General features: G+C 49.9%; 1 protein-coding gene across 1 annotated transcript in view; it reads left to right on the top strand.

Annotated features, from left to right (window-relative positions):
• The window catches only part of Satb2 (SATB homeobox 2), a 147413-nt gene that overhangs the window by 60738 nt on the left and 58753 nt on the right, over positions 1 to 27922 (top strand). Inside the window, exons 3-6 of the mRNA XM_013511972.1 lie at positions 1675 to 1801; positions 2818 to 2941; positions 10091 to 10193; positions 26389 to 26861. Coding sequence (XP_013367426.1) covers positions 1675 to 1801; positions 2818 to 2941; positions 10091 to 10193; positions 26389 to 26861 — 827 coding nt within the window. The remainder of the gene's footprint in view (positions 1 to 1674; positions 1802 to 2817; positions 2942 to 10090; positions 10194 to 26388; positions 26862 to 27922) is intronic.

A 27922-nucleotide genomic window follows, 5' to 3' on the forward strand; every position in this document is an offset into this window, starting at 1 on the left:
ACAGGAGGGTGCAGTGCCAACCCTACTTCCGCCCTCTGTCCTCTTACAGTAAGGAATCAGCCTTTAGGACACGGTCAGCTTCAACTCCATCATGGAAGGTCATGGTGGGTTTTGGAAGGAAGTTACAGTTGTGAGTGATTTTCTTAGAAAGGGAGCGTGGCAGATGCATTGCCTGCGCCTCTGTAGTAGCGGCCGTGCCAGGAGCGAGGGAGCCAGCAGGCTGAGGACTCTGGCATGGGTGGGCTGTGCCGCGGGTGGACGCGCGCTTCATGTCCACTCCACGTTGTCCTTGTCACCAGCACAAATGGTGGGAGACTGTCCCCACCAGAACACAGCTTTCCTGGCAGGCGGAGCCGGCCTCCGGGAGCCAGAACTGCAGACATACGGCGCATGAATGAGAGCTGTGTTCCTTGCCTGGGTCTGCGTCCAGGCACTATTTATACGCAGCATATTCAGCACCAGATTGTTCAATCTTAATACTGAAACAGTGCATCATTTTAATATTTTTGTTCTGTTTATTCCCTGTTTTCAAGCATTATGTGAACATTGCACAGTCATTGATTTTGTCTTGGGCAGGATGTGCCCTGGCCACACAGTTCATTTCCTCTGGTCGGACTTCTGTCCGTGGCTGTTAGGCCGCATGTCTGGCTTGGGCAGACAGGTGTTTTGTCTCTTGAGGAACATGTGTAAAGAACAATGCAGTTGGACTTACCTGTATTGTCAAAAATAAAAATGCTCTTTCCCTTGTATCTCTACAACATAACTTTTTTATACGTGACGTGTTGTGACACCCTGCGGACTGCTGGGGTCTTCACAGCATAGTGATAAAAGCTTTGTTTGTCTGTGTCAGGCGGGAGAGGAGTTACTATTTGTGCTCACACTGTTCCCTGTTGGTGAGGACCATGCCGTGAACATGGCCGCGTGTTCACTGCATGTGCAAGGCCTCCTCCCAGGGCCTCTCTGAGCAGGGTGCCCTTGACCGCGCCGCTCTGCAGAGCCTGACTTTGACCTAGAGTCTCACTCTGGCCTTTCTCCTGTAAGCTCACCTCAGGAAGAAGGCAACTGTTACCAGTGTAAAAGCAACCCAAGTACAGAAGGAGAAGAGGAGCCAGAGGCATCTAGCCTCTTTTGGTTTGGGGTCCATGTGCTCCTGCCTGTGGCCCCAGAAGCAGCCCCTGTAGCCAGGGAGGTGGATCTAGGGGTGAATCCAGGGCCCTGCACCCTGGGAAGCTCACCACGGGCAGAGGTGGACTGCGTGCTGAGCCCACACAGAGGAATTTTCTTGTTCAATTCAAAACCAAATCTCATATTTACTTGAAGCTTTTTTTTTTGGTCTATGAAATCAGCAGTCCTGTATATTTAGCATCAGTCTTAACTTAGACTGTGAAACAAGACTTTGGGGGAAGGAAGTATCCGTATGGTTTCCTCAGTAATTTAAGAAACAGGAAAACATAAAAGGAACCGATTGTCCGTGATTCAGCCTCGTCCTTCTCATTCCCCTCTCCTGTCGAGCTGGCTGCTCCGTGTCACCTGACAGTGACCACTTGCTGCCCTGTCGTAAAGCTCCAGGGGGGCCTTGACGGTCGGTGGAGTGACCTCCTTGACAGTGGACAAACAAGGGAAGGGTTCATAAATAGCAGCTCTGTGTTTATGATGTTTTTCTTCCCTGTGCAGGAATAATCAAGCTGGGGCGCTGGAACCCTCTCCCCCTCAGTTATGTGACAGACGCGCCCGACGCCACCGTGGCCGACATGCTACAAGATGTCTATCATGTCGTGACGTTGAAAATCCAATTACAAAGGTGGGTGTTTCTGAACATCTGCCTCTCCGAGCTGCTCCACGATCAGGGATTCGCTGCAGAGATCAGCATGTCCCGTCTTCAGTAATTTCTAGACCTTGATGAAGGGAGGAGGGGAAGGGAGGGAAGGGCGAGGGCAGGAGGCTCCGCAGACAGCTTTACGGCCCACATTCCAGGAGTTTATGCTTTGTTTTCAGAGCGGTGAAGTCACTGTCCCAGGCCCTGGGTGGTCGTTGCAGCTCTGCCGGGGGTGGAGGGGCTTCCCTCTGCCCCACTAGTGGTCGAGGAGGCGGGTGCAAAGCTGCCAGTGTGGGGAGGGCGACGAGCTCCTCGAGGCCTGCCGCCCTGGGTCATGGTGTGTGGGGTTGGCTCCTGCAGCAGATTCACCAAGAACGCGCTGGCCTGGGGTCTGTCCTCCTCTGTTGGCGAACGCCATGAAATGCACGCTGAGGGACAGAGATACCAGGACTGGCCCCCTTCCTAATCGGATGGCCAGAATGGGGCACTGGAAGAGAGCTCAAGGTTCCTGGCTTTTTCTGTTGTGAAGTCGTGAGGGAGAGGCCACTGTCCTTCGCTGTAAGGGCTTTCGAATGCTGCATTTATTCTGTGCTAGGGACCAGGAGCCCTGTCCTTATCTGGAAGTGCTGGGTGTCTGTCTTTAGTTAGCGTTGGTTGGGAGTTGTGTGAGGGGAAGGTAGTCCTTCAGACTTCTGATGTGGTGGGACGCGAGTTGACATCTAAGTTTGGGAATGCTTAGGAACTGACTCCGTGTCGGGAGATAGAGAGGCAATGGCTCTGCCATGCCATTTCCATCAGCTCTTGGGAAAAGTCGCCTTCTTAGAAACAGCATTTCTTCCTTTCCAAAGCTCCGATGTTTCCCAGGTCAGCGTGCCGTGACGACTTCGGGGTCTGTCGCCTGTGGACAGTCACAACCCTTCTTAGGCCTGGTGTGCCATAGGACCCGGGCCGGAAGGTGGTGAGCTTGCTGCGGTCATTGCCACTGTTGCTCTGTTTTGCAGCTGTTCAAAGTTGGAAGACTTGCCAGCGGAGCAGTGGAACCATGCCACCGTCCGCAATGCCTTAAAGGAGCTGCTCAAGGAGATGAACCAGAGCACACTAGCCAAAGAATGCCCTCTCTCCCAGGTCGGTGTTGGGCCGGGGCAGCCACCGTGGGCTGGCGGGCGGGCAGTGGGCAGGCAGGGGCCTCCGCTGGGACCACGACGCCTCCCCTGCTGCTTGACAGGGAGACAGCGACTGCGGAGCTGGGGCCGGGAGCGGAGCAGCTACTGTCACGTGTGGGGTGCAGGAAGGGTCTCACTCGCACCGTCGCCACTTCTCCGTGCGTGCCGGGGAGTCCGCACCTCCTCTGTTGGCGGTGAAGCTGGTGCGGGGAAGCACATGGGTTCTCAGGCTGGGCCGCTGGCCAGGCGGGGGCTGCGGAGACCTGCCCTGATCCTTCAAGCCCTGCCCCGCAGCCTCGCCTCATCCCTTCATTTGGGCCACAGGCAGGTCCGCTGTGCGCCCCTCTTCGCAGGTTCTCTGGGCTCCTCCCCAGTGGGTAGAGCGATGGTCTCTATACTGTGTGCACCTCTGGGGAATTCACCCTACAAAGTGCCCTGAGAGGTCGGGCGGCAGTCCACCTGGAGCAAGCCCTTGGTCCTGATGGTAGGCGGGAGAGGAAGGGAGCAAGGCGCCCCAGGCCTGCCCTCGGCACATGGCCCTGTGTGGTGGAGCCACTCGGGCTGGCGCCTGTGTTCCTGATTCCTGAGGGCAGCGTGAGACAGCGCTGGCCTGTGCGGAGGGAGGGAGGCAGGTCAGTGTCGTCCGGCCAGGTGCTGACCAAATTGAGGTTGTCATGTGTCTGGGTATTTGTTTTTGACTTCACCTTTTAGAATTGTTACAGTGCGGAGCCTCTCCCCTGTGCCCTCTGCTCTGTGACCCACAGTACCCATCTTGCCCTTCGGCCACGCAGGCTCCCCATCCCATGGGCGGGCACAGGTGTCCCTCAGGTGGCCTTCCCTTGCCCTCTGGAAGCAAGACGAGCGTCCTGTGCATGTCTACTCTTCCTCAAGGGCAAGCTTGACACTGAGGGCCGCTGTGACGTGGAACCTTGGGGCTCAGGTCCCGACCCTTGGGCGTGAGCAGAGCTCCCAGGGTCCACGGGCCACTTCCCAGGTTCCTGCAGGCAGTGGCCCCCAGTCACGGAGCACTGCAGCCAAGGGGCGATCGCTCACGGGCGCACTGCTCCCGCGGCTCACCTGTGCTCCCTGGCGCAGGGCTGAGGAGCTCGTGCTCTATGTGGTCAAACACACGTGACCCTCCTCAGGCCTCCAGTGAGAAGCACTGAGTATGTTCAGTGTTGCACCCTTGCACCTGCATATCTTTCCAGGATACTTTAGTCACCCCCACCCAGAAAGGTGTGTGGCCCGTCAGCACCCACGTCCTGTCCTCCTCCACCAGCCCTGGGTGTTGCTGGATGCCTGTCTCTGGACGCCGCCATGGTGAAAGCACGGGACATTTGCCCGTCGTGGGCTCCTCGTGTGCAGCACAGAGAAGTGTGTCCAGGCCGCTCTGCCCCGCACTTCTGGCCGCGGCCCTGTTGCCAGATGCTTGAAGAAGGCAGGACTAACACTGCTGCCCGCGAGATGTCCCTGGGTTTCCAGGGCGGCTGCTGGTTGTGTTAGCAGTCGTGAAGAGATAGATCCGAGCACGATTACTTCTGCCGTCCTGAGCAAGCCTTCCCGCGGGGACAGCTGCAGGGCTTCTGTGTCCAGCGTGGCAGATGACTGGGCTGCCGCGTCAAGCTGCTTGGGGGCCGTGTCCATCCGTGTGGATCAATCACACACTGGCCACTGCCACCAGGCCACGGTTTGGTCTCAGGCTCACGTGTTCTGTGAGTTGAGGGGCCCTGGGCTATTTCAGTTATTGTCACCTGAGGTTGACTTTCCTAATTTTAAGTTTCCTCAGTCCGTGTTTGCAGTACATGGCGACAGCACTGACGGGGAGCTGGTGTGCGTCCACAGCAGTCTTCACCCCTTTTACATTCCTTCCTCCCCTCGCTCCCTCCCCTCTGTCTCTTGGCCCCTTCCCTTTTGTAGAAGCTCTGTCTCCATGTTTCCTATTGTCTGTCTTCTGTTTTGCGCTGTAATTTGTTTGTATTTGAGTGATTTGTACTCTGGGTTTCCCTCAAGGGAACCCTGTGATAGGTAGACGTGTGTGTCTGATGTGTCTCAGTTACGGCCGTGGCCTCGAGGTGCCTCCGTTTTCCTGCAGAGGACTCACGTGTGCCCTTCGCTGTGGCAGTCGTGCTCCATGCTGTGTACACGCCACAGCTGCTTTATCCATTCGACTGTGGATGGACCTGTAGGCCGCTTCCAAGATTGAGCTGTTGTGAGTGGTGCTGGAGTAAACATGGTGTGCGTGGGTCACCGTGTGGTGACAGTCTGGAGCCCACCCCAGTGGACTCAGGAAGGGGCTCACAAGTGACTGCTGGGGAGTGGTTCCTGACTCCAGCATCGCAGTGATCTGTTGGAGGGCTTGTGTGATGAAGGCCGGTCTGCAGCAGCTCTGGTGAGCCCCTGTGTGTGCCCCGAGGAAGTGCGGAGTCTTCCACTGAGAAGAGCAGAAGTTTCCCTTTGATGCTCTGGCAGAGAGGAGGAGTGGAAGGGTTAGGAGAAGGCTGTGGAATGGCTTCCAGTGGGCTCTCGCAGCAAAGCAGTTCCTCCCAGTTGGGTTTTCCTTCATCTACTTCCTTGAAGTATCATGGTGCCGTGTTAATATGCTCCTTAACACGTCCCTGAGCTACAAAGGAGCACAGAATGGGGCATCACCCATTGCTGTCTGCCACATGCTGTCTCCCCAACACAGAGCACAGAGGGTGGTCAGAAGGTGCCCACTCCCCAGCTGGGCACGGTGGCGAGCACCTGTAATCCTGGCACTTGGGAGGCTGAGGCACGAGGATCACAAGTTCAGGGCCAGTCTGGGCTACATGGAGAGTGCAAGGCCAGCCTGCCTGAACTATGCAGAGACCCAGTCTTACAAAAATAGATAAGCACCCTCTCCGGTTTGAAATGCTCGTTTCCTAGCTGATGTATCATGTCCCTACAGCTTAGCTAGTCTGAATACCACACTACTATTCAAACAAATAAATCCCATTAGGCTGAGAGGAAGGGAGTGGAGGTGTTTAGCTATTTCATCTTTCTTTTTCAGGAAAAGGGGTTCTCAGATCTCTGTCTGTCCAAGCATTTTGTGCAAATCATCTTCCCCATGTGCATGTTTTGCCTTTTTCCTATTATGCTGTGAATTGTCTTTAGATTTCTGACTCTGAACTCCTAAATTAATCGATGAAAGGAACACAAGGTCACAGCTTATGTTTTTATTTATTGATTGTCGCCTCGTTTCTTGGTGTGGGTGGAAGCCAGCTCTCACCCTGCGGCCGCCGGCGGAGTGGAGGTGGAGCGGAGATCACTGCTTCTCCTGCTGTGGTCGGTCTCCCTGCTTCTGAGATGGTGGAGTGAGCGGCCCTGGGCTCTTCCAAGGGTGACTTTGGACAGGGCATCTTTTCCACTGGGACCTCTGAGCCCTCTGGACATGGAACCATCTCATAACGATCACGTCGGACATCTCCCTGGGCTGCCTGAGAAACAAGTGCATTTGAATTTAAGTCAGAAACCTAAAAGAAAGTATATTTTTAGATGAAGCAGTCTAGCTAACATAAGCGTAGTCAGGTGGTGCTTGTGACGGTTGGACTGGAGACGAGGGTCTTCCTGTTTTGTCATCACTTTAAAACAAGGCAGAGAACCCCGCAAAGCAGACACAGCCCAGCGCCCGTCACCCGTTCTCCTGCCAGCTCTCAGATGCCGCGCAGTGTAAGAGCTGTGACACGGGCGCCACGTGCGGTGTTCCGCCGCCGTGGCCCCAGGCACCAGGAGGTGTCCCTCCCACTGCATCGCAGGGTTGTGCTGTGGTCCTCGTGGCCGCCTCGGCAGCAGGGTTCCCCTGTCCCCTCACTGTCTGGCTGCCAGCAGATTCCATCAGCTGTTCACCTTGGAGGAGCTGAGCCGATGCTGGAGATTTGACTCCTTAAGTACCTTACTTATTTTTAAAAGTTTACTTTCAAAGATATGGCGAACTGTGTGCCAGACCGGACACTTTTTATCCTCTACCCTCCACCCAAAATCTTCCTAATTTAAATTTCACAGTTATAGAAAAGTCTTAACTTGTTCAAAGATCTCTGTAGTTGGAAAGACTTCTTAAGCCTTCTTTTTGACATTGTAATACACAGTACTACTCATAAAACAGCACAGTGTGTGACTGTCTACGCTGTTTGTGGCCACACGCAGTGTCTGAGGGGCCCCTCAGTGCTGGCTGTGAGCCCCTCCTCCTGTGTCCCGCACTGCCACAACCCTGAGCAGAGTTGTGGTCCTAGCAGCCTCTGGAAGCGCAGGGCCTCGCTGGGGTGTCAGACACAGCTGCGCTCCTCTCTCCCAGGCTGTCGCACCAGCATTGCGTCACTGACGGCTACTCAGGAGTCGTTGCCGTGTCAGTTCCAAAAGTCCGCTCAGGCCTGCTTCACTGATCGCTGGGCTCCTAAAAGTCCAGCTGCGCGGTTGTTTTAGAGTGACTGGAATAGGTAAAGTGTTCAGACGCACTGCAACATCATACATACATTTTTTAAAGCAGTACATGGAATTAGGTACGTGTCTGGCAGGGTGGTGGGCAGGAAAGATTTTATCAGTGCACCTCCTCCCACGCAGTGCCTGTGTCTCACCAGGTCTGAGATGCTCGCGACTGGGCAGGAGGCAGCACAGCGCTCAGTGCTTGTCTGTAAGGCACAGGGCCCCAGGGCTCCGTCCCCAGAACCACAGGAAGAAAAGGAGGTTGAGACGAATTGTAAGCTGCATCCCTATAACAGGACGTTAAGTTATAAGACTCAGCCTTACAGCGCGTGAAGTCTGGAGCGCTCGGGGCCTCGGAGGACAGTGTTCCATAGTCTTCTAAAGCCGGCATCCACCGGGTCTGTGTTGGCCCTTTCAGCTTTGCACGTCACTACTTCAGTTTCGATGTTTTATACGAACTAATGGGCACCCACATTAAGATGATGGGTGCTGTGTTCCCTAGTATTTCCGAGAGGCCTAGGGATTCTGGCCGAGAATGGCGCAGTGAACCTGGGTGAGAGAACCGTGTTTGAAGCTGGGATAATCCGGTACACCATGACCTTCCGCTCAGACAGCCCGAAGATGCGCCTTCTCTGCTCCTAGTCTAACAACCCTCCGTGAAAGGCTTGGGGTGGGTGTCCACCACGAGTGGGGCCTGCAGGGAAGTCAGATGAGTAAGTGAGCTGTGGCGGGCCCTGGGAAATGGTCTCTACTGCACCCTGATCCCTTTGCTCAGCTCGAAGCTTGACGATATGTGATGTTCTGTTCTGGGTAGGATAGAAACTTAGCGATGATGTGCTTGATGCTGGGCCCCCAGCTTCTCCTTTGTAAATGGGTCAGAGCTGGGGCTGGGGTCAGTTTTCGTTTCCGGGTCCCCTAGGCTCAGGATGGTGCTGTGTAGTGCAGGTGAGACACTGAGGGAGAGGGTTCCCTGGGGCCAGCGTGGCCCCGCTTGGGGCGTGGGTGCCCGAGTGTTTGCTCTGTGGCTCTTGCCGTGCCTGTCCCTGTCCCGTGGCTCTCTGGAGCGCGGCAGAGCGAGGCCATTGTGGCGGCACTGTTCACAGTGCTTGTGCTCTGTTAGTGTCCTGTCTTGATATTCCATGTCCTGCTGAAATGTCCTCTTCTCAGGCCGGATCTCAGTGGCTCAGACCATTGGAACCAGCGGAGAGGGTGCGGGGGACCAGCCGGGAAGAGAGAGGCGGCCGGGCAGGGAGCAGTACCCAGCAGAGCCTGGGTGGAGATGCCAGGCAGGCTTGCAGAGGGCGGTGGCACCCCCAGGTGACACTGGCTCTTAGAGTTCCTAGCGCTGTGTCCAGACCAGGGAACTGAAAGGGTTTCCTCCTCGCGCTTAGACAAAAGGGTGTCATGGAGACACAGCGGCTGAGGGAGCAGCCATCTGCTGTGTAGACCGGGCCAGAGAGGGTTCTGTGAATCAAGCTAGGAACCCTGCCCCTCCACCCCTGCGTCCTGATTAAAAAGAGTTCGAATCTGGCATTTCAGCTGGGATCTACCAAGGCCCGTCTCTCTGCAGGCATTTGAACCTCCTGGTAAATAACTTGCCATCGACTTGATTTATTGTCATCCTTTTTATCTCTGCTACTTTGCAGAATTGTTATTGGAAGTTCCAAGATTTCTCTGAAGTGCTCCTTGTCTGGGGTTAACATTTTTGAGACAGATGAGATTTCAAGGCAAGATATGAAACCTGGTGCTGTTCATGTGGGCCCCTTGGGTTGTGTAGGCTCATTGCCTTTTAAACGAAATTTGCAGAAGTGCTCTTGGGATGTGAAATGCACACATGGAACGGCGCAGTCGGCTCAGGCGGGAGTGGACACCTCTACCCGTGCGGGCCCAGGCGGGCAGTGGGGTGCACGTGTATCGCGGTGGGGCCTGTCCTGCAGGCTGTGCAACTGTAATCTGTTTTTCAGGCTGAGTCGGGTTGTGCTTTCCTTCCAGCCCAAGTCCAGACAGATGGGTGCTGGGCCTGAGTCAGGAGGGCCAGGAGGATGAGGATGGGAAGGGTCTTGGTCCTCCGCCTCAGAGAGCTTTAGCTGCGATGCATTTTGGTTTGAAAGAGTACAAGTGTTAGGTTTAGTTTCCTCTAATCTAAAATAGCACTCTTAATTTTTTCCTTTGGTGAATTTTCACACAAGTGCTAATCACACGTTTCTATAAATGATATTAATTTAACTTATTTCCCTAAACGTTGTTCTGCAGCGTGTAGCACGGATGTTCTTGGATTCTTGGCTGCCTTGAGTGCTGCAGTTGGACGCGGAGCAGAAACATCTGAAAGGCATTACTGGCGATGGGCGCCGGGGCCTCTGGGCTCGCTCACCTTCGCTCTGCTCCCCCGTCGAGCGGAGCTTCCTCCGCCTTGCAGTCAGGCTGCTGCCTCCGCCTCCTCTCTGACACTGGCCCAGGGTTGGCTTTTCGGGGGAAGCACTGTCCTCGTTCATGTGTTAGCTTCAGAGCATGAGTTCAGGTCACCATGGCGTTGGCCGGCCTGGCTTGCCGGACAGCGACTGCTTCAAGTAGAAAAGATGCCGGAAGTGGGTGAGGGCTGTAACGCACTGTTCTGGTCCCCAGGGAGGAAGCTTCCTATATTTGAAACATAACCGAATTTTTTTCTTCTTTTCAGAGTATGATTTCATCCATTGTAAATAGCACATATTATGCCAATGTGTCAGCAACCAAGTGCCAGGAGTTTGGGAGATGGTATAAAAAATATAAGAAGATTAAAGGTAAAATGACTTCTTTGTCTTTAAAGCCTGTTACTTTACGGTCATTGCGTTGTTGGTTGTTTGTCATATATGCTAACTCCAGATATTGCCTGTCTGTATTATATTATAAAAGTAAGAATCTTAATATTTCTGTCAGGAGATGCAAATTGGCTCCCTTAAAACTGAGATGGTATTAGAACTAAAAGTAACATTCTTAGCATAATTTATCAAGTTTGTAGCTTTCCCTAGTGATACTTGTGAAGACCAAAATCCTTTAGAAATTCAAAAGCAGTTATTCTAGGCTACATCAGCGCCTAGGGTTTGACTGCTGATGAACGAATTGGACCGTCTGCCTCAGCGTCCGGAAGTCTGGTTGGAAGCGGTCTGGAGACTGTTTATGCGAGGGGGTCCAGAGAGCGGGTAAAGGAAGGGCGCCGCACCCAGGAGGCTCGTGTGCAAATCTGTTTCCAGGCACCAGTGCCATAAACTTGAGCAAGTTGTTTCATCTCACCAGGATTCAGTCTCCCTGTTGGAAAATCGGGAAAATACAAATGCCTAGGTCCCTGGGTAGCGTGAAGACTAAATAAGATAACATTGGAGTAAAATAACCTCTCAATAGACAATAGCCATAACGCTATAATAATAATAGCTGATTAATCGGAGGAGGACCGGGAGTAATGCATTACTGACTCTGGAACTGCGTGTGGTCCTGGATGACCCAGCCCTGGAGCACATTAGTGATGCTTGCTTTGCACGTGAGCTGAGTGCCTGCTGCTTTTCTGGTGACCCCAGCCAGTGGTGCACCTTTATAGCGCTGGCATTCCAGGGCCCTTCCAGTCCTCGTTTTGCATGGTTGGGTCACGGCTTGTGACACTCTACCACAGGTGCTCATGACCTCAGGGACAGCTTGTGCCCCTCTGAGGCCAGGACGCTCACGGGGGAGGGACGCAGGTTTCTGAGCCCAGGGTGCTACCCTCATACTTCTGGCAGTGGGGTGTGTGCAGACCCCTTCATGAGGTTACTTTCTGTGGAAATGAGCTTTCCGGGCCTTGGTGTCACTTCTCTGAAGACAAGGTAGTAAGAGCATTTTAGACTACGTACCCAATTTAAAAGGAAAAGCAAAATGTTGAGCTGCCTGGGAGAAGTTCAGTGCACTGACACTCGAATGAAGGTCTGTTCTGTGCAAAGTGTTCCTGGACCCTCAAGCCCGGCCGGCTCTGCCCTGGACGCGCGCGTGGGGGTACGAGGACTCACCTTGGCGGGAGGAGTGAGCGGCTGCCCACAGCCCGGCTGCGGGCTCAGAAGGCTCATTTCTGTAAGTGTTGTCTCCAGGTTTTTCTGTTACAATAGGATTGTTAAAGTGCTCGCACAGATCCCCTCTGGCTGAGAATGGAAAGAATCAAGCAGTTTCGAGGTCGTTCCTTAGATCCCATGTACTTGCTGTTCTAAGCAGAAGGAGGAGCATGTTGTCCTTTAACACAAGTCCAGATTCAGAGAAGGAGACCATCCACGCTAGTGCTTTCAGAATTGCCGCCGGGAGTGTGTGTGTGTGTGTGTGTGTGTGTGTGTGTGTGTGCGCACACGTGCCCACACGTGTGCACACCTTAACACGTGGTCTTCTCCTCTGCTTTCTTAGAGATTCACTCTTTCAAGCTCTGTTTTTTTTTTTTTTTTTTTTTTAAGATAATAAATGCACAGTTAAATCTTAACGTGCCATAAAAGCAGACTGAGGCCTTGGTTTCCTCCCGGAGGTCAAGGACCCACACCGAAGAGGCCGTCAGACGCTGCACATGGTATTCATGTGGTGCTCGCCCCTGAGCTAGAGCGCGTGTGTGTGATGCGCGTTGGTGGGAGGAGGAAAGGGAAGGTTAAGGTATGTGTGAAGTAAACACAAGCTGCCATAAAACAGTTCGAGTGTTGACTCATCAGCCAGGGGAGTGGGAGGGAAACAAAGGCCCGATTGCAGGTAGAGTGGCGCACAGAGAATAAACGCGAGAGGACTGTTTCGTTAACTTCCAGCCCCGGGAAGAGCGGACTTGTTTGGCCTGGAGAGGCCCCCCCTGTTTCCTAGGTGCTTCTCTCCATGAAGAGGTTTTGTGGGGAGGTCCTGTCCGCTGGCACCCGTTTCTCAGGGGAAAGTCATGGTTTGGTTGTAAAACCTGTGTCCACCAGTTTCCCAGGTGAACCCCAGCAGCAGTGAGCCTCAGATGTGCAGATCGGTTGTGCAGTGCCGGAACCCTCCCGCGGGCTCCTCCTGAGCGCCCCAGGGTCGGGGCCCCTGTGCCGTCTCCCACTTTGTCTTCCCACCCAGTTTCCGGTTTGTGTGGGGGGCTGATACTCAGCGTAGACCAAAGTCCCAAGCCAGCCCGCTGATGTCCTCCAGTAAACTCGGGCTACATTGTTAAATATGTTTCTTATTATCTGCTAATGTCTGTTTTAATAAAACAGTGGGAACTAAATGGTTGCTTCTTAATCAAAACCATGATTTTCTAAACATAAGCTATGTGATTCTGTTACAAATTGCCACATATAGATCTCCTAGGTCAAAACTTTTTTCTTTTCTCATAGAAATAAGTAAACAGTAAAATAATTATATACTCTGAAAGATCAAAGTAAATATGACTCAAACCTGGCAAAAATAAAAGTCTACTGGAAGGATTAAAAAAAAGATCAGATTGCAAATTCTATAGTTAATGCTTAAATAAATATGAGAAAAATGAACAATCAATAATTTGATATCATTAAAAACAGATGTAAAAACTATATACAAATGGAATTGTCTAAATTTTGAAGTAAACATTTTAATGTGCATTTTTTGAATTTGTTGTTATTATAGCTAAACTATTTACACTTACCCTTTAAAAAGTCCTAAATTGGTTTGGCTTAGCATGCTAACTTTATTTTCCTCAGTGATCACAGCAAAGCACATTGTGTTTACCTTTTTTTCTTTAATTTCAAAGACAATCAAGGTTGACACAGACATATTTGAGTTAACGTTGGCGTTACTTCAGGGTAGACGAGGAGACAGAGTTTGTATATTCTGGTTTCGGAGTCCAAGACCCTGAACCTGTTTCCCGGGAGTTTTTGATATTGAAGAAACCAGAGTGTGTGATGGATGGGTGTCTCGGTGCAAGGGGCTTCAAAAAAAATTTTTTTTTAATTGCCTCACATCTCATATTGTCCATTGCTTTGGGCCTCGATTTTAAAACAGAGTTTCATAGTCTCCCAAGTGTAAAGAAAATGATGTACATTTTATGTCATAATGGTTGCTTCTTGTTCGGGAGTTTCAGTGTTCGACACAAGGGAAAGTGTAGACTCCTAGGAACATTCATGCTATCACAGAATTATTTTTGAGGTCTTAGAATTAGGCAGCATTTACTCCATTGATCTCCCTTTCATAAATTCTACACATTTCATACGACAGTTATCTACTGGTAACCCCGCTGTGTCTTCTCATGAGCGCTAGATGTGAGCTTGCCCCCATTTTTATGACACCGGGGCATGCGTGTGGCACCTCACGCCCGGGTACACTCTGAGCCAGCCTGCTCCTACAGAGGCAGCAGAAACACGGAAAGGGCTCTGATGGAAGGTCTTGCATGTTTTAATGCATCTTAATTAGTAATTTTCAAATTATGATTTTGTATCTAAAATATTTCTAATTTAAAAATGTTTTTTAACCAAAGCATAGTGAATTACCGTGTTCTGTGAGGTTAACCTGTGTCCCAAGAATTAAAAAGGGTCGTTCAGAGTTCACACAAATCCTGGTGGCTGTTGTAATTATTTGTGTCATCAGTAATACTGCTGGGACAAGCGGACCTGGCCAAGCCCCAAATTTTGGCCAGGATGTAAAATCACTCCGTCATATCCCTGTTCTCAGTCCCTGCTCAGGAACCCCTGATTGCTAGTTTTCTTAATTTTATTTGTTTATTTGAGCTTATTTTGTGAAATATTAAAAAACCTGGGAGAAAGGAGGATTTTAAAAACCAGTGTTACTTCTCTGAGCCTGGTTTATTCTAGCAATCAGTATTTTATCTGACCCTGTCTGATCTAGTCTTGCAAGATCAAACGTCCAGGCCAGCAGGCAGACAGTAAACAAAGCCCATGAAGGGTTTCGGTAAACACAAAGATTAGATGTTGAATGAAAATTAAACTCCTTGAACTAGTCTTCTGTACTAAAGTGGTTAAGTGGGTTGTGATTAAAAGAAATAAGTAATTATGATCATTATAGCTGAAATGATATAATGTTACCACATTTAAAGCACCTCTTGTACCCAAAAATGATTGTGTCGTTTACAAACTGGTGCCTCAGCGTTGAGTGGCCAAGTCAACGTCTCCTGAGCTGGTTCCACGAAGCAGCTCCCACTGGGTCTGTGGGGTCGGCGGTTGGGACAGCGCCTTTAATCAGCTCTCTGCGCTTCTGCCTCTGTGCTGCTTAGCTCTGAGGAGATGAAAGGGACTTATTCCTGGGAGTCACAGAGTCACGCAGGAAATTCGCTTGCCCCCTGGGATCCACAGGAAGGTATTCTTCAAGGTAGTTTGTCTGCTCTAGGCTTGAACAGTACCTTGCTGAAAGTAATACCAGCTTCAGACCCTTTGAATTTTGTGTAAGTAGTGGACTCACGGACATAGAAACATCACTTCCTTAGCAGTCATGATCCATCTCCCTGGTGTTCCAAGCATGTTCTAGGCGTGCTTCCCTGGAGGCCTGGCCCAGGGAGAAGCCTCCTCCAGCGCAGGCAGCTGGCGAGTGCCCAGCTGGGCTGCCATGCTCGCCGGGGCTTGGGAAGCGCACTCCGGCTGCGCTGGGCACTGCTGCTTCCGCCTGGGTGCACTCTCTCACACGTGTTTAAGAAGTAAGGGTGATTAATTGCTAATAATGTGGTTTGTAGATTGCAAGAAAAACGTCATCTCATGCATATTATTTATAAGCCAGTTTAAATGCATGTTTTAAAAGGATGGAAAGTTACCTGTCCTCCTGTTTTTGTGGCCCCCAGCACCCAGCCGGCCTGCATACTTGCTCTTTGAAAGAAGTGTACCTTCTTGGTTCCAGAAGGCCTACAATCTGTATGAAACCACCGGCATTAGGACCCATCTTTTATTACTTACAGATCAATTTAGGCATCTCTTTTATATATTTGGTGGGATCCTCCGGGTGGGACTATAGCAGGAGCATTATGTAGGCTTTCCTTGAGAAAACTTGCAGTAATAAATCATTGAAGCGAAACCAGTGTTTCGTGAGCATGTCTGGTGGGGCAGCCTGCAGTGCTCAGAGCAGACAGGGTGGCTGGACGTGGTCCTCCTGCTCCCGGGCTGCCTGTGTCTGGCAGGGGAGGCAGCCCCGTGGGACGAGCTGGTGCACGTCTGATGGCACTGTGACAGTGTTGGGTGTGTGGGGTGCTTCACACCTTGAGGCCCAGTGGATCTGCCGAGAGAAAGCGAGGGTGTAGTGTGCCGGTGGCTGCACGTCGGCGAGTGTGGTGCAGGTTGTTGTCCATCCGGAACGGGAGCCCATCGGTGCTGCTGATACAGTGTGGGGACGTCCATGCTGCCAAGGTGTGGTCAGTGTCGCTTAGCTCCGCGTTGCCGCGATCAGCACCTGCGATGGCCAGTGGAGAAGGAGGTGCTGCTCTCTGGGCCTGCGTTTTGGAGAGTTGGTCTGTGGTCGGTGGGCACTGTTGTCTGGGGCACTGAGGGGCGGCGTGGCAAGGTGCAGGTGTGGTGGCGGGACCCCCACCCGTGGCCAAGAGTGACAGCGGGCGGGGAGGCCCCCAGAGACGCAAAGATGCCTCTCGGAGAGTTCACTGCCACCCTGGGAGCAAGGCCTGTTGCCTATCGCCTTTGGGGACCCTGAAGTTTCAAGCCATGGCGACAGGTGCGGAGGAAAAGGCGGGACAGAGTAGATGCGGGCAGATGAGCAGACAGCAGGGCCCTGGCTGGGGAGGTGGGTGGGAAGCCAGGGTCACATCGTGGGGGTGCCAGTGGTCGGTGGAGGCGAGAGCTCAGGGGAGCAGAGTCCGCAAGGCTGGCTGTGAACGGAGCTGGGAGAGGGATCTGCTGAGGCAGAAGCTCGGGCATCCGACGTGGTAGCTCGTGTGCTCTGGGCAGAAATAGGGCACTGAGTGGAGAAGGTGCTGTGGATGCTTAGACGAGAAGCGGGCAAGTGGGCGCAGCACCCCTTGGATTGAGATAAGGACCCAGCTGTTCAAGGACAGGACTAGAGGACAGGTTCTGGTGCTGCTGTTTGGACACGGCAGTTGAGGTGGTACAGAAGAGCGTCCTTGAAAGGGAGACCGGAAGGAGGATGGGACAGAGGCTGCAAGAGGAACAGGGCACTGCAGGTCCACGCACGCACAGGGAGACGGTGGCCAGTGGAGAAGGAGGTGCTGCTCTCCCTCCCCCCGGAGGGGGCGTGGTGCCGAGCTTCCGGGAGGAGGAGTCTTCAGGCAGTGGTGGTGCTGGTCACTGGTACCTTGCGGAGAGGGAGCCAGGGTCTCGGAGGAGGAAGCGGGCAAGAGAGAGGTGCAGAAGAGTGGCTGTACGGCTGAGGCCGGACACGTGGCCAGCTTTGGAGCGGGAGCAGGTCCCAGATCCCTGCAGGGGCCTGGACAGCCTTGGGTGGGCATGAGGAGCGGCAGGAGGCCCAGGGAGGCGACGGGTGGAGGGTTTGTAGCAGCTTCCTCTCCTGAATTCCCTGCTTGTGCTTAGGACGTGTTCTTCATTTCTGCTAGTTTCAGGTTTCCCTGTGTCCTGCTCACAAACAGAACAGAAATTCTACAGTGGAGCTGGAGGTGGGGCTGCTCGGCTGAGAGGCTTCCCCCTGTGCACTGACAGGTCCCTGACGTTAACCTGCTGGTGTCCCCGTGTGACAGTAGTTGCCTGCCTCATCCACTCCGCCCTCAAAAGACGCCGTACAGTTCTGGACTCCTGAGGGGGTCAGTGAGGGCTCAGGATCACCAGGAGTGCTAACACTGGGTGTCCCTCACCTCCCCCTTTCAGCCCTTTGTGTACAGTCGGGGTGGTGCTTGGCTGATGCTACCCCAGGCGAGGAGGACCATAGTGATGTGTTGGGGGTTTATGCCCTCCCAGGTCCTGGGAATGCAGACCTCAGTAGAGGATAAAATTCCATGCAGGTGAACTTCTTTGGATGGGTGTACTTAGAACAGTTTCATTTTTTGCAAATTATTATACTACAACTAATCTTACTTTTTTTTTTTTTGTCTTTTTGAGACAGGGTCTCACTATGCAGTTCAGGCTGGTCTTGAGTTCACTCTGTAGCCCAGGCTGGTCTCAAACTTGCAACGATCCTCTTACCTCAGCCTCCCGAGTGCTGGGTTTACAGGCATACACCGCAATATCCAGCTTTTTTTTACTTTTTTTTTTTTTTTTTTTTTACAGCTAATCTTATTATCTGTTTTCTCAAGAGAAAAAAAATCTTTCCTGGTTTAATTCTTACTGCAAATATCCTTAGGAGATTAGCAGTCAGGATCAGAATAACTTCTCTTTTCCTATTTAGATATTGGTTTAAAGATTTTAGTAATAGTTCCACTGGAAGATAATACCTTTATTAAGTACAGACTATAGAATGCTTATGCTCAGAAAAAGATCCCTCTGAGGTTTTTTTCTAGCTACTTTGCTATGCGTTTTTCCTAAAAATAATGGCCTGTAACATTGAAGTCCTGTAAAATCAAGGACACCTGTTTATGGGAAAGGACGAACCCTGAGCCGAAGGCTTCTCTGATCGGCTCTCTCTGGTAGGTGGGGTTGAGGAGGTGAGGTGTGCAGTGCGTGGTGGGCAGGCGAGGGCTGCCCCAGCGGTGCCGTCCCTCTACAGTGTGATGTTTCTGTATCATGTGCTCAACTCACCTTAGAAGTTACAGCTTCAGATTAAAATGAAAAGAAAATAAAGATGCCATCCGTGTAGGGAGCGGCTCTCACCTGCACAGCCAGGAGAACGTGCGAATGAGGGACACCAGCCAGGTGCGGTGAAGGGGAGGTTGAAGCCGCATGCTGCGGCAGTGCACGGTGCACACACCTGCCCAGGGCCGAGGTCTCACTGGCAAAGGTGAATAGTGCTCACTTTTTCTAGGGAGCTTGTGGGCCTGGGAGTGTTCACTGGCACAGAAAAAGGTGTGCAGGGTCCTGCTGCTTTACAGTGGATAGATGTGTTTCTCTGGATTTTAATACGGTGGGAGAGGAAGTCGATAACAAGGGGAAAATACACCTAAGAAACCCGGTCCTGGGGTGTCCTTGCAGGGCACTGGCATGCCGCGCCAACGCACTGTTTTATTAGGAGTTAACAAGCTGGCTCGGAATATCTTGCTCTAGGCAGAGATTTTGCAGGCGAGTTCTCAGCGCAGAGACAATTTCTCTTTAACACATTCGGAGGAAAAAAGTGTTTAGGTTTGGTAGTCCTAAGAGACTTAAGCTTTACTTTTTTCCCTTTTGTCCTTCAGCTTTTTTGAACTCTTAAGTATTTTCTTTAATTATAGTTGATGAACCCTTCTGGTCATAGTTTTTCCAGTTGTTTGTTTTTGATAGTGTGGGGTTCCTATGTGACAGGGAGGGCAGATCAGGTTTGGCTCCTTTGATCACGTCTGTCCGTGTCTGTGTTAACAGACAATCATTCTCATGTAACGAGTTGACTTTCTACCTACAGTTATTGACCAGGCGAGAATAAATCAGGTGTAGTTTTGGGGGCTGTGGTATGTGTTCGGCGTTGGCCAGTGGCGTTGTTTTATGTAGTCAGGGACATGAGTGCTGTATTTACAGTTTAAAGAGAAACTGATCTAGTGAACGAATTTGGGGATGTTGGTGCGTAGCCCAGCTCAGAGGAAGGGTCAAACTGAGCACCAGGCTGAGTCACATGGAACCCCATGTGCGTGGGTCAGAATGATAGCGGACTGCCAGTTCCATCTCTTGTAGCCGTGTGGGTTCATTGTGAGTGCCGAGGTTGTCAGGGTGTTGCCATGTTGTGTGCGTGTTTACCTTTTACTTCTTGTTGCTGTCTGTTTCGTAGAAACCCTTCGTACTTACTGCATTTGTGAGTGTCCTGCTGGAGTCCTGTCTTCATCTGTCAGGCATTCCTGCTAAGGATACTTGATTTTGGACAAAGCTTTTGTGACTGGGAAATTTTTTCTGACACTTCTTTTTTTGGGTGTGGGGGTACTGGGGATCAAACTCAGGACCTTGCACTTGCCAGGCAGGTGCTTGTGCCGCTGAGCTATATCCCCAGTGGAAATTTTTTTAAATTTTTAAATTAAGAGGTGCATGAAAATAAGTAAATGAGTTATATTTGTGTTACAGATGTGTGGAATGAATTGCTAAGACACTCACAAAATAGGAACTAAAGGAAGCTTTTATGATCCATTCAAAGTGCCCTTAAAAGCTCTGGGCTCAGTTGTGTGGACCGAACAATTAGATTGTCTGAAACAAGAACATAGGTGGAGTTTTTAAAAGCTGATACTGTTCAGTACTGTACCTCTGGGGGCTGGCATCACTCCTGGCCCGTCGCACTTGGCTAGTAGTATTTTGCATATGAGTTAAACAAGTGCAGATGAATAATCCCGTGTCCATGATCAGCCAGGTCCACCACTGAGGACCCAGTGGCTTCACCACTCCTCAGAGCTGACAGCTTTTCAGCCCTCCCACAGAACGGGTAGAGGTGGAGTAGAGGTGTCAGGCTGACCCTCACCACATGTGTGTACATGAAGGTTGCATGTGATAACACACATATACACACTTGTGCACGCACGCACACATGCATAGACACACCCGCAGAAGGGTTTCTCTCTGAGAAGGCTGCTTCATGCTGACCCAAACTGTAAGACTACTAATACCCATATGGCCCAACTTGGGAAGCTTAGTGGAACACAAAGTATGGGGGCCAAGAGACTGAGATTTTAAATTTTTCTTTAATTCTGATTTTACCTTCAGTAGTTTTGGGACATCAATTCTGTGATCCAGCCTCTTCAGTGAAGTGGTGATGTCAGTATCTGTGCATCCTTACAGTTGCTATGGGAATTAAACCACAGCAGTGTGGGAAGGGCTCAGCCGGGTGCCTCAGCTCTTAGGTAAAGGCAGGGCTTGTTGGCATCTGAAATGCCAGCACACTGTGGAAGAGGTGTATTTACTTTACAGATATGAAAACTACTGCACTTACAATAACACAGCTTTCTCCTGAAGGAAATCTTTTAAAAGGACTTGTGAAACATTCGGTCCTGAGAGCCTGATTTCGAGTGGTGCAGAAAAAGGAAGAGAAACCTAATTTTCTTTGGCCATGTGACTTGTTTATTCTGCAGAGCCAGCAGCCCTGATCATTTTAAATATTTTGAAGTGTGATCTGCAGTTAGACAGCTCTTTGACCTTGAGTAAGTTTCCTAGCTTCTCTGGAATTAGACAGGATCATGGTCTGTAAAACTGGTCTCCAAAGTGTTGGGGCCGGGGAGGCAGGTGCAAGGCACGTGGGGTGGAGGTTTGGCTTTCAGCTCAGGTGCTGATGTGATTGGCAGCTTTTCTATCAAGGGTGCCGAAAGCAAACCTGTGCCTCTCTTGCCTCACGCACAGTAATTTTTGAGGCTGAAGGAGTCACAGATTTTTAGATTTTTAAGAACCTTCCATTTTGCTTATATTTTTTTACCCAGGGTTTCCAAGAGAGGGAAAACTAGTGTTTTCTAGGGAAAACTGGTGTTACCTTGTTAAGGAATCCATTCACACTCATTCACGCTGACCCTGTTAATCTGCATAAGGGTCTCAATGGCTTAAAGAAAAAATTCTATGGCAAGGAGATTCTGGGAACTTCTCAGTATGAGGCCTTCTACCTGCTTCTTTGCTTTCCAGATTTAGTTCATAGAAGCAGCGGTGTTAGGTTTTGCATTAAAATGCTGTAGTCGTAATTCTGGCAGTATTAGCAAGCACTTCAGCGATATTGATAAATTTGCAAGAGCAACACCACAGCTACTGCTACTACTGCCCCCACCCCAGCCACTGTTACTCCTGTTGCCGAGGAGAGTTCCCACAGCGGGATGTCTTAATTCTCTCCAGGTGGGCAAGGGTCAAGATGAGGTGTGTGCGCGCCCCACTTCTTGTGATGAGTGTATTTATTACGTATTGCAAACATACACTGAGAGAAAGAGGCGGGAGAGCAAAGGAGCAGAAGCAAGTATTCTGAGACATGGTTCTGAAAATACCAGCAGTAGTACCTGTTACTGTGATGTCAGATAAGCACCGTGCACAGTGACTGGGCCGGGCACAGCTGGCCCCAGCGCACCTGATATTCCAGTCTGGACTGCCGTGACAGGCACCTGCGCCCATCCACTGCTTCTCTGTCCTCAGAAATCCTCCTGAGAAACCCAGCGACATCCAGTCTTTCTAAGCCCTGAAATTCAGTGATGGCTACTGTATGTAGCACCTATAGCTAAAAGATGTTTTAAAAATAATGAAATTTAACTGAGGGAAGCACAAACTGAACAGAAAAATTGTTGTTTGAGTACATGTGTTTTTATGTTAGGACATTTTGATGCCTACACATTCCCTGGAAAGTAGAAAGCCACTCGCTAAACTTTGACTTTTAAAAATAATGTAGAATGTTTCCCTCCTCTCTGTTGGTTGATGTAAATGATTAAATGCATATGTATATTTAAAGCATATTTGTTGTTTTTTTCCCATTTTTTTATTCATTCTAAAATTTGAAACTTAAAACTCTAGCTTTTCTACAAATTTAATTTCAAGAGATGTAAAAAAAAAATTCAAGAGTTGTAAGACTATGCCATTCATCTGTCACATCTTCTAGCTCCTAACTTTTAAGCCACATTTGCAGAAATTGCAAGGTAACATAGCCACACATGCATCATGACCTGTGATTCTGTTTCCTTTTTCTTTTTTTTATTAAATGTACGTTGCTCTGAAGTAAACGAACGATTCATTTTCAAAGTGATGTGTCGAGGACTGACCAGGCTGTGGCTCCTGAGATGGCCTTTGGGAGATGACCTTCAAGCAGCTGTGTCTCAGAGTGACCTATTCTGTACAATTTGGGGAAAAGAAACAATTTGGAACGTGAAGCTTTATCTGCTAATCATAATCCTACAGCTATTTCCTGATACTTAGGGTAGCACTTTAGCAAAGGTCTTTCACGTAGCAATATCCATGGCAGGAGTTTTGCCTGCAGAATCCTGAAGTCGTACTTTTCTGGAGTCTGAGGCGTGGAGTGTGGTCCTGAGGAAAGCTTTGGTACCGAGTCTGATCCACTCCCCCAGTACAACACAATCGTCACCAAGAGCTCAGGTTTTAGAGAAAAATTTTGAAATGCTTTCTTCAGTTTATAGTTGATTAAACTGCCATCTGCTTTAAGGCCCTGGTGCAGTTGTGTTCCTAATGTCTTTCAAAGTCTTTCCTTTCTTCTTTTTTCCCACGTTCCTTTAGCGTTTTTTCTTTTTCCCACATCAGTTAGGCAGACGAATGGGGTTCAGTGCATATATTTTGCTCATGTCAGCCCCCTTGCTACCCACTGCACCCTGCCTTTCTCCCCCCTTGCCCCTCCCTCTGTCTAACAGTCTCTGCTTTCTGTCCTCTGCTCAGATCCACATAGTAGGAAGGACGCACCATACTTGTCTTTGAGTATCTCCAGATCCATGTGTTTTTCTCCAGGGACAATCTTTTGTTCTTTTTCATGGCTGAATAATACTTCACTGTGAATACAAACTACATTTTCTTCATTCCTCTGCTGATGGGCACTGTGCACACTGACTTCAGAGTCCTTCCCCTTGTGAACGGGAGCATGGCCCCTGCCCTCAGAGGTGGTGCTGCTTGCTGGCCTTTTCTTTCCACATGTCTCATCTTAGTATATTCTGAAAAATGCGCCGAAAAATGGGGAGAAATGCGCCAGAAGGGGGGCGCGGAGAGCCGCAGGCGGGGCCACGTGGGCACTGCCTGGCCCAGAGGCTTCTCTTCCGTCTCCCTGTGCCTCCCTCTCATTCTGTCCACCTCCCTGTCTCTCTTTTTCTGTTTCTCTTTCTCTGTCTCTCTGTGTCTCCCTTTTCTCTGTGTCTCTGTCTCTGTCTGTCTCTCCCTGTCTGTCTCTCCTTCTGTGTCTCTCTCCTGCCTGCTCCGTCTCTGTCTTGCTTGTGTCTTCTCTCTCCATCCACTGCTTTCTCCCTCCTCACCTCCCTCTCTCTTTCTTCCCTAAAAAGTGCTCTCACTGACCCCTCCCCTGAGAGGCTGAGACCCAGCGTGATGCTGCGTGATGACAGCGCAGCTGAGCAAGGTGGAGGCAGCAGCTGACCATCCCTTGGGCCCTTGCGTCTTAAACGTGGGCGGGTGCTCTTTTTTCCTCTATTTTTAGAAGAACCTGGCTTTTATTGGTAGAGCTGTCAAGGACTGAAAAACATAAAGAATGTCCTTCATGTCTTAGGAAAAATGTAAAAATGTGGCAGTGGTAAGCAGGATCTGGTTATCAGAAATATCTTGTTTGGCCGTTACTGTATTTTAAAAATAAAGTTAGCCCGGGCATAATGGTATCCGCCTATAATCCCAGCATTCAGGAGGCTGAGACAGGAAGACTGCTGGGAGTTCGAGGCCAGCCTGAACTGCATAGTGAGACCTTTTCTCAAAAAGACCAAAAAAAAGACAAAAAATAAATAATTAAATAAAGTTAGTTGCCAGTACAGATACACGAGATATCACGTGAAAATCCAGATTCTTCATGAGAAATCTGGAGAAAAGTCAATATAAGAAGACAGTGGTTGGCCTGGGGTGGCTGCTCCTTCTCTCCCAGTGCCTTCCTTCGAGGCCGCTTCTCAAGTTGTCCTGGGGCTGTCGGCCGCAGCCTCCGGGTGCTGCCCTGAAGTCTACACGTGACTGATGCTGTGTGGTGTCACCATGCTCGAAGGACAGCCCAGTCCCACAGAGCCCTTGACTCCAGCCCTAAGGCGGGTGTGGTGTTCCCTCCATACTTAGCGGACGGTGCCCTGGTCCGACCTGTCCGCCAGCTCGTGGAGCTTTACTTTGACACTGACCTGCAGTATGTCTCCACACCCAGAGCACGGCTAGATCTGTGAGTGGGATGTCTTTTAAGTGAGTGATGTGATTTAGGAGCATTTCAAGAAGGTAAGCGCTCACAAGAGATCAAATCCTTGAAAAATGAATGTGCTCAGTATTTGGAAAATCTACTTTTGGCCAAAGAAGACATTCTGTAAGAGGGTGATTCTTTGTTTTGAGTAGAAGAAAATATGGACAGAGGTTTTTGCTTATTAAGTACCTGAAAATATAACTTAATTCTCAAACTCGTCTTATTTTGAAATATGAAACCAACGAAAGTGGTTTCTGTGAGGTCTAGCTTTACTCTGCAAAGTTTATGTTTTCTTCACATTTTCCTGCAGCAAGGGATTTATAGCAGCGATTCCTGCTCTGAGGGAGCCGGTTAGGTCACCTCATCTGAGGGCTCCTAACCATTTGCTTGGTTTAAGGTTCAGGCTCTGCACTTTAGAGTTTAATTAATGTAATGATTGGAAAATGTCTCTAGAGCCGAAGATTAAAGTGATTTATTTACCTTGAACCTTGGGAAGGAAAGGTGACCAGTAGACTGAGCAGGTTTCATTGAAAGGGTCAAGTTGGAAATGGAAGAAGTTAGAAGTAAACTTTTGACTTGTTTGGGAGTTCATAGGCAAGTTCAGTAAAAAATCAGTTCAGAAAGGAGGAAAATATACACATCTGCATATAATGTGACCCTAACATATTTATATTCACTTGTTTCCTAAGTAGGAATTTAGAAATATCTAAAACCTTTAGACACATAGATGATCAAATAATTACATTTTAACATATTAGCAAATAATTACATTTTAACCTATTAATTTGCTCCCGCATATATATTGTAAGATCACAGTGTACATAAGCTGTTAACTTACACATACTATTTTTTCCACTCTTACAGTGTGTGGATAGATTTTATTCAAATCGTTCACATGCGATTAGTCCTTGGTCCTCACGGAAACTCTGCTTGGAGTTGAATCTCCCATTTTTCTAGGACATAGTACTTCTGCCTCAATTTCTTGAGGCTCGGTAATTTTCCGATACCGGTGATTGTTACTGTAAACTGAATGTTACCGTAAGCACTATTTGCATAATAGAGGGACAGTTATTTTCAAAAAAGTTTGTCCTCTTTTTATTACTTTTGGTCTCTAGCAAGTAACCTCCCAAAACAGTGCTTCTTAAAGTTACCTTGAGTAGGACTTTTGCATGGTCATGACAACATTTGCAGTTGTGAGAAGTAACTACTCAGTCTCTAGGAAATTTGCTTTCAAAAGCAGTTTTTCTAGATTATAGCTGTGAGCACTTAGAGCTGGTAATGATGGAGTTGCTCAGCCTAATGTGCTTTCTCCAGGCAGCAGAGTTTAGAGGAGGGATGACCAGGAAGTGATTCCTTTCCCTGAAAAACAACCTGGCACAGCTCTAAGACTCCTGTTGTGTTTTTTGACCCTTTGAAGGTTGTTCTTGAAGTTTTCAGTAAAGTGTGATGAAGTAGATAGCCTATTCAGTGACCAGTTGGGTGACGCTGTTTACTGGGGAGACTTTCTCCTTACCTTAGGCATGTCACCCTCACTGAGATAACCACCTGCGACTAACGGCTGCACCGATGGTGGGTCTTTCCTGTGGACGTCTCCAGAGTTGTGTACTAGTATTTGTGTGAGATTCGCGTGGAAGGTTGTAGTTAATTCAGCAGGAGATGTTGTCCTTGTCCTCTCCCGATGACCTTGACTGTACCTTGAGCCACACCAAGAAGATGAGGGCGGCTGGGCCGTTATCACCCAGGATGATGAGGCAGATGTGTGATAGAGCTGGGGAATGAGCTTGAGAATCTAATGGCCGCTGGCTCTGCCTTGGCTGTTCAACAAGACACTTGCTTCCAGACGTTTAGGAACGCTGAGGTGGCAGACATTCTGGCTTTCGTGTCCATTTGTTTGTTTGCTTTGCATTGCTTGCGTGCTAGGCGAGTGCCCTACCACCCAACTGCCTCCCCAGCCCTACTTCCATCTCTTTAATGAAAAAACTCCCATGGCAATATTTTGCAGGAAAGAGTAGCTCACTTATGCTCCAGGGCTTCGGCTTTCTACGAAAAGAAATTAATGTCATTACTATACCAAAATATGATGGTCGAGAACTCCACATTTTAACGATAAATACTGAAAATAATGATGACTTAATCACTTTTATCTCTTCACAGTGGAAAGAGTGGAACGAGAAAACCTTTCAGACTATTGTGTTCTGGGCCAGCGTCCAATGCATTTACCAAATATGAACCAGCTGGCGTCCCTGGGGAAAACCAACGAACAGTCTCCTCACAGCCAAATGCACCACAGTGCGCCCATCCGCAACCAAGTGCCAGCGCTGCAGCCCATCATGAGCCCCGGCCTCCTCTCACCCCAGCTCAGCCCGCAGCTTGTCCGGCAGCAGATCGCCATGGCCCACCTGATCAACCAGCAGATCGCCGTTAGCCGCCTGCTGGCCCACCAGCACCCCCAAGCCATCAACCAGCAGTTCCTGAACCACCCGCCCATCCCTCGGGCAGTGAAGCCGGAGCCCACCAGCTCCTCCGTGGAGGTCTCTCCCGACATCTACCAGCAGGTCCGAGACGAGCTGAAGCGGGCCAGCGTGTCGCAGGCTGTGTTCGCCAGAGTGGCATTCAACCGCACACAGGTACCGTCGGCGTCTGGGGTCACTGGCGGCCCAGAGCCAGAGCGACGTAGGCAAAGGGTTGTGATGCACACACGCTTAGATTAGTAACCCTGTGGTCACCAAGTATGGTCCCCATCGATCCATGCATGAGCTGAGTCAGCTAGTTAATCAGTTCCTGTAGCATAACGGAACCCAGCACCTGAATCAGGACCCAGAATTTTGCAGTGGTTTGGGGCTGGGTGCATGCTTTACTCTTCTCTGGATGTGAACTTGATCGTGGATTTTACCATTACCATGCCTTGGTTAGAAAAAAAAAAAAAACCTGGTTGTAAATTACTTCTGCGTGCCCAAACAACCTGTTGTTTATCTTGTTTTGAACTGTAGGAAAAGAGTATCATTATGTCATAATTCCTGTAATTTTTATAAACCCCTTAAAAGTGCAGCGTAGTCCTAAAATATTGATAATGGGTAGAGTACTCGTGTTCTTAATGTTTCAGAAGCATTATGTGCAGATTGGTGAAGAGCTCGCTCTTGCATGTCTTGTCTGGCTCTGGCCAGTTGTGTGAACAGTTCTTTTCCATCAGAGGTTTGAAACTTGAATGCATCAGCGTTACCCAGAGCGGCTGTTAAAACACAGATTTTTGGCCGGGCGTGGTGGCGCATGCCTATAATCCCAGCACACAAGAGGCTGAGACAGGAGGATAACTGCGAGTTTGTGGCCAGCCTGGGCTACATAGTGAGTTCAAAGGCAACCTGAACTACATTGTGAGACCCTGTCCTAAAGCGAACAGCAAAGCAGATTTTTGGGTGCCACCCAAATTCTGACTTCATCTGAGGTAGGATCCAGAAAACCTTTTCTCGGAGGAGATCTGAGGTGATACTGACGCTGTTGCTCGAGGTCCAGTGTGAGAGTGAAGGGGAAGGGGCTGAGCTCGGGGCTCTGGGGGCACAAGGGAGCCAGGCGAGTGCCCGGCAGCAAGCGGCGTGGCCTGGGCAGGGGCGGCAGAGGGCCCCTGCTGGGGAGAGGGCAGCGGCGAGCCTGCGGGAGGAAGCCTTGCTCCGTGCGGACCCAGGGATTTGAG

Source organism: Chinchilla lanigera, unplaced genomic scaffold (assembly GCF_000276665.1).
Source record: "Chinchilla lanigera isolate Chin_1 unplaced genomic scaffold, ChiLan1.0 scaffold00002, whole genome shotgun sequence".
NCBI classification, from domain to species: Eukaryota; Metazoa; Chordata; class Mammalia; order Rodentia; family Chinchillidae; genus Chinchilla; species Chinchilla lanigera.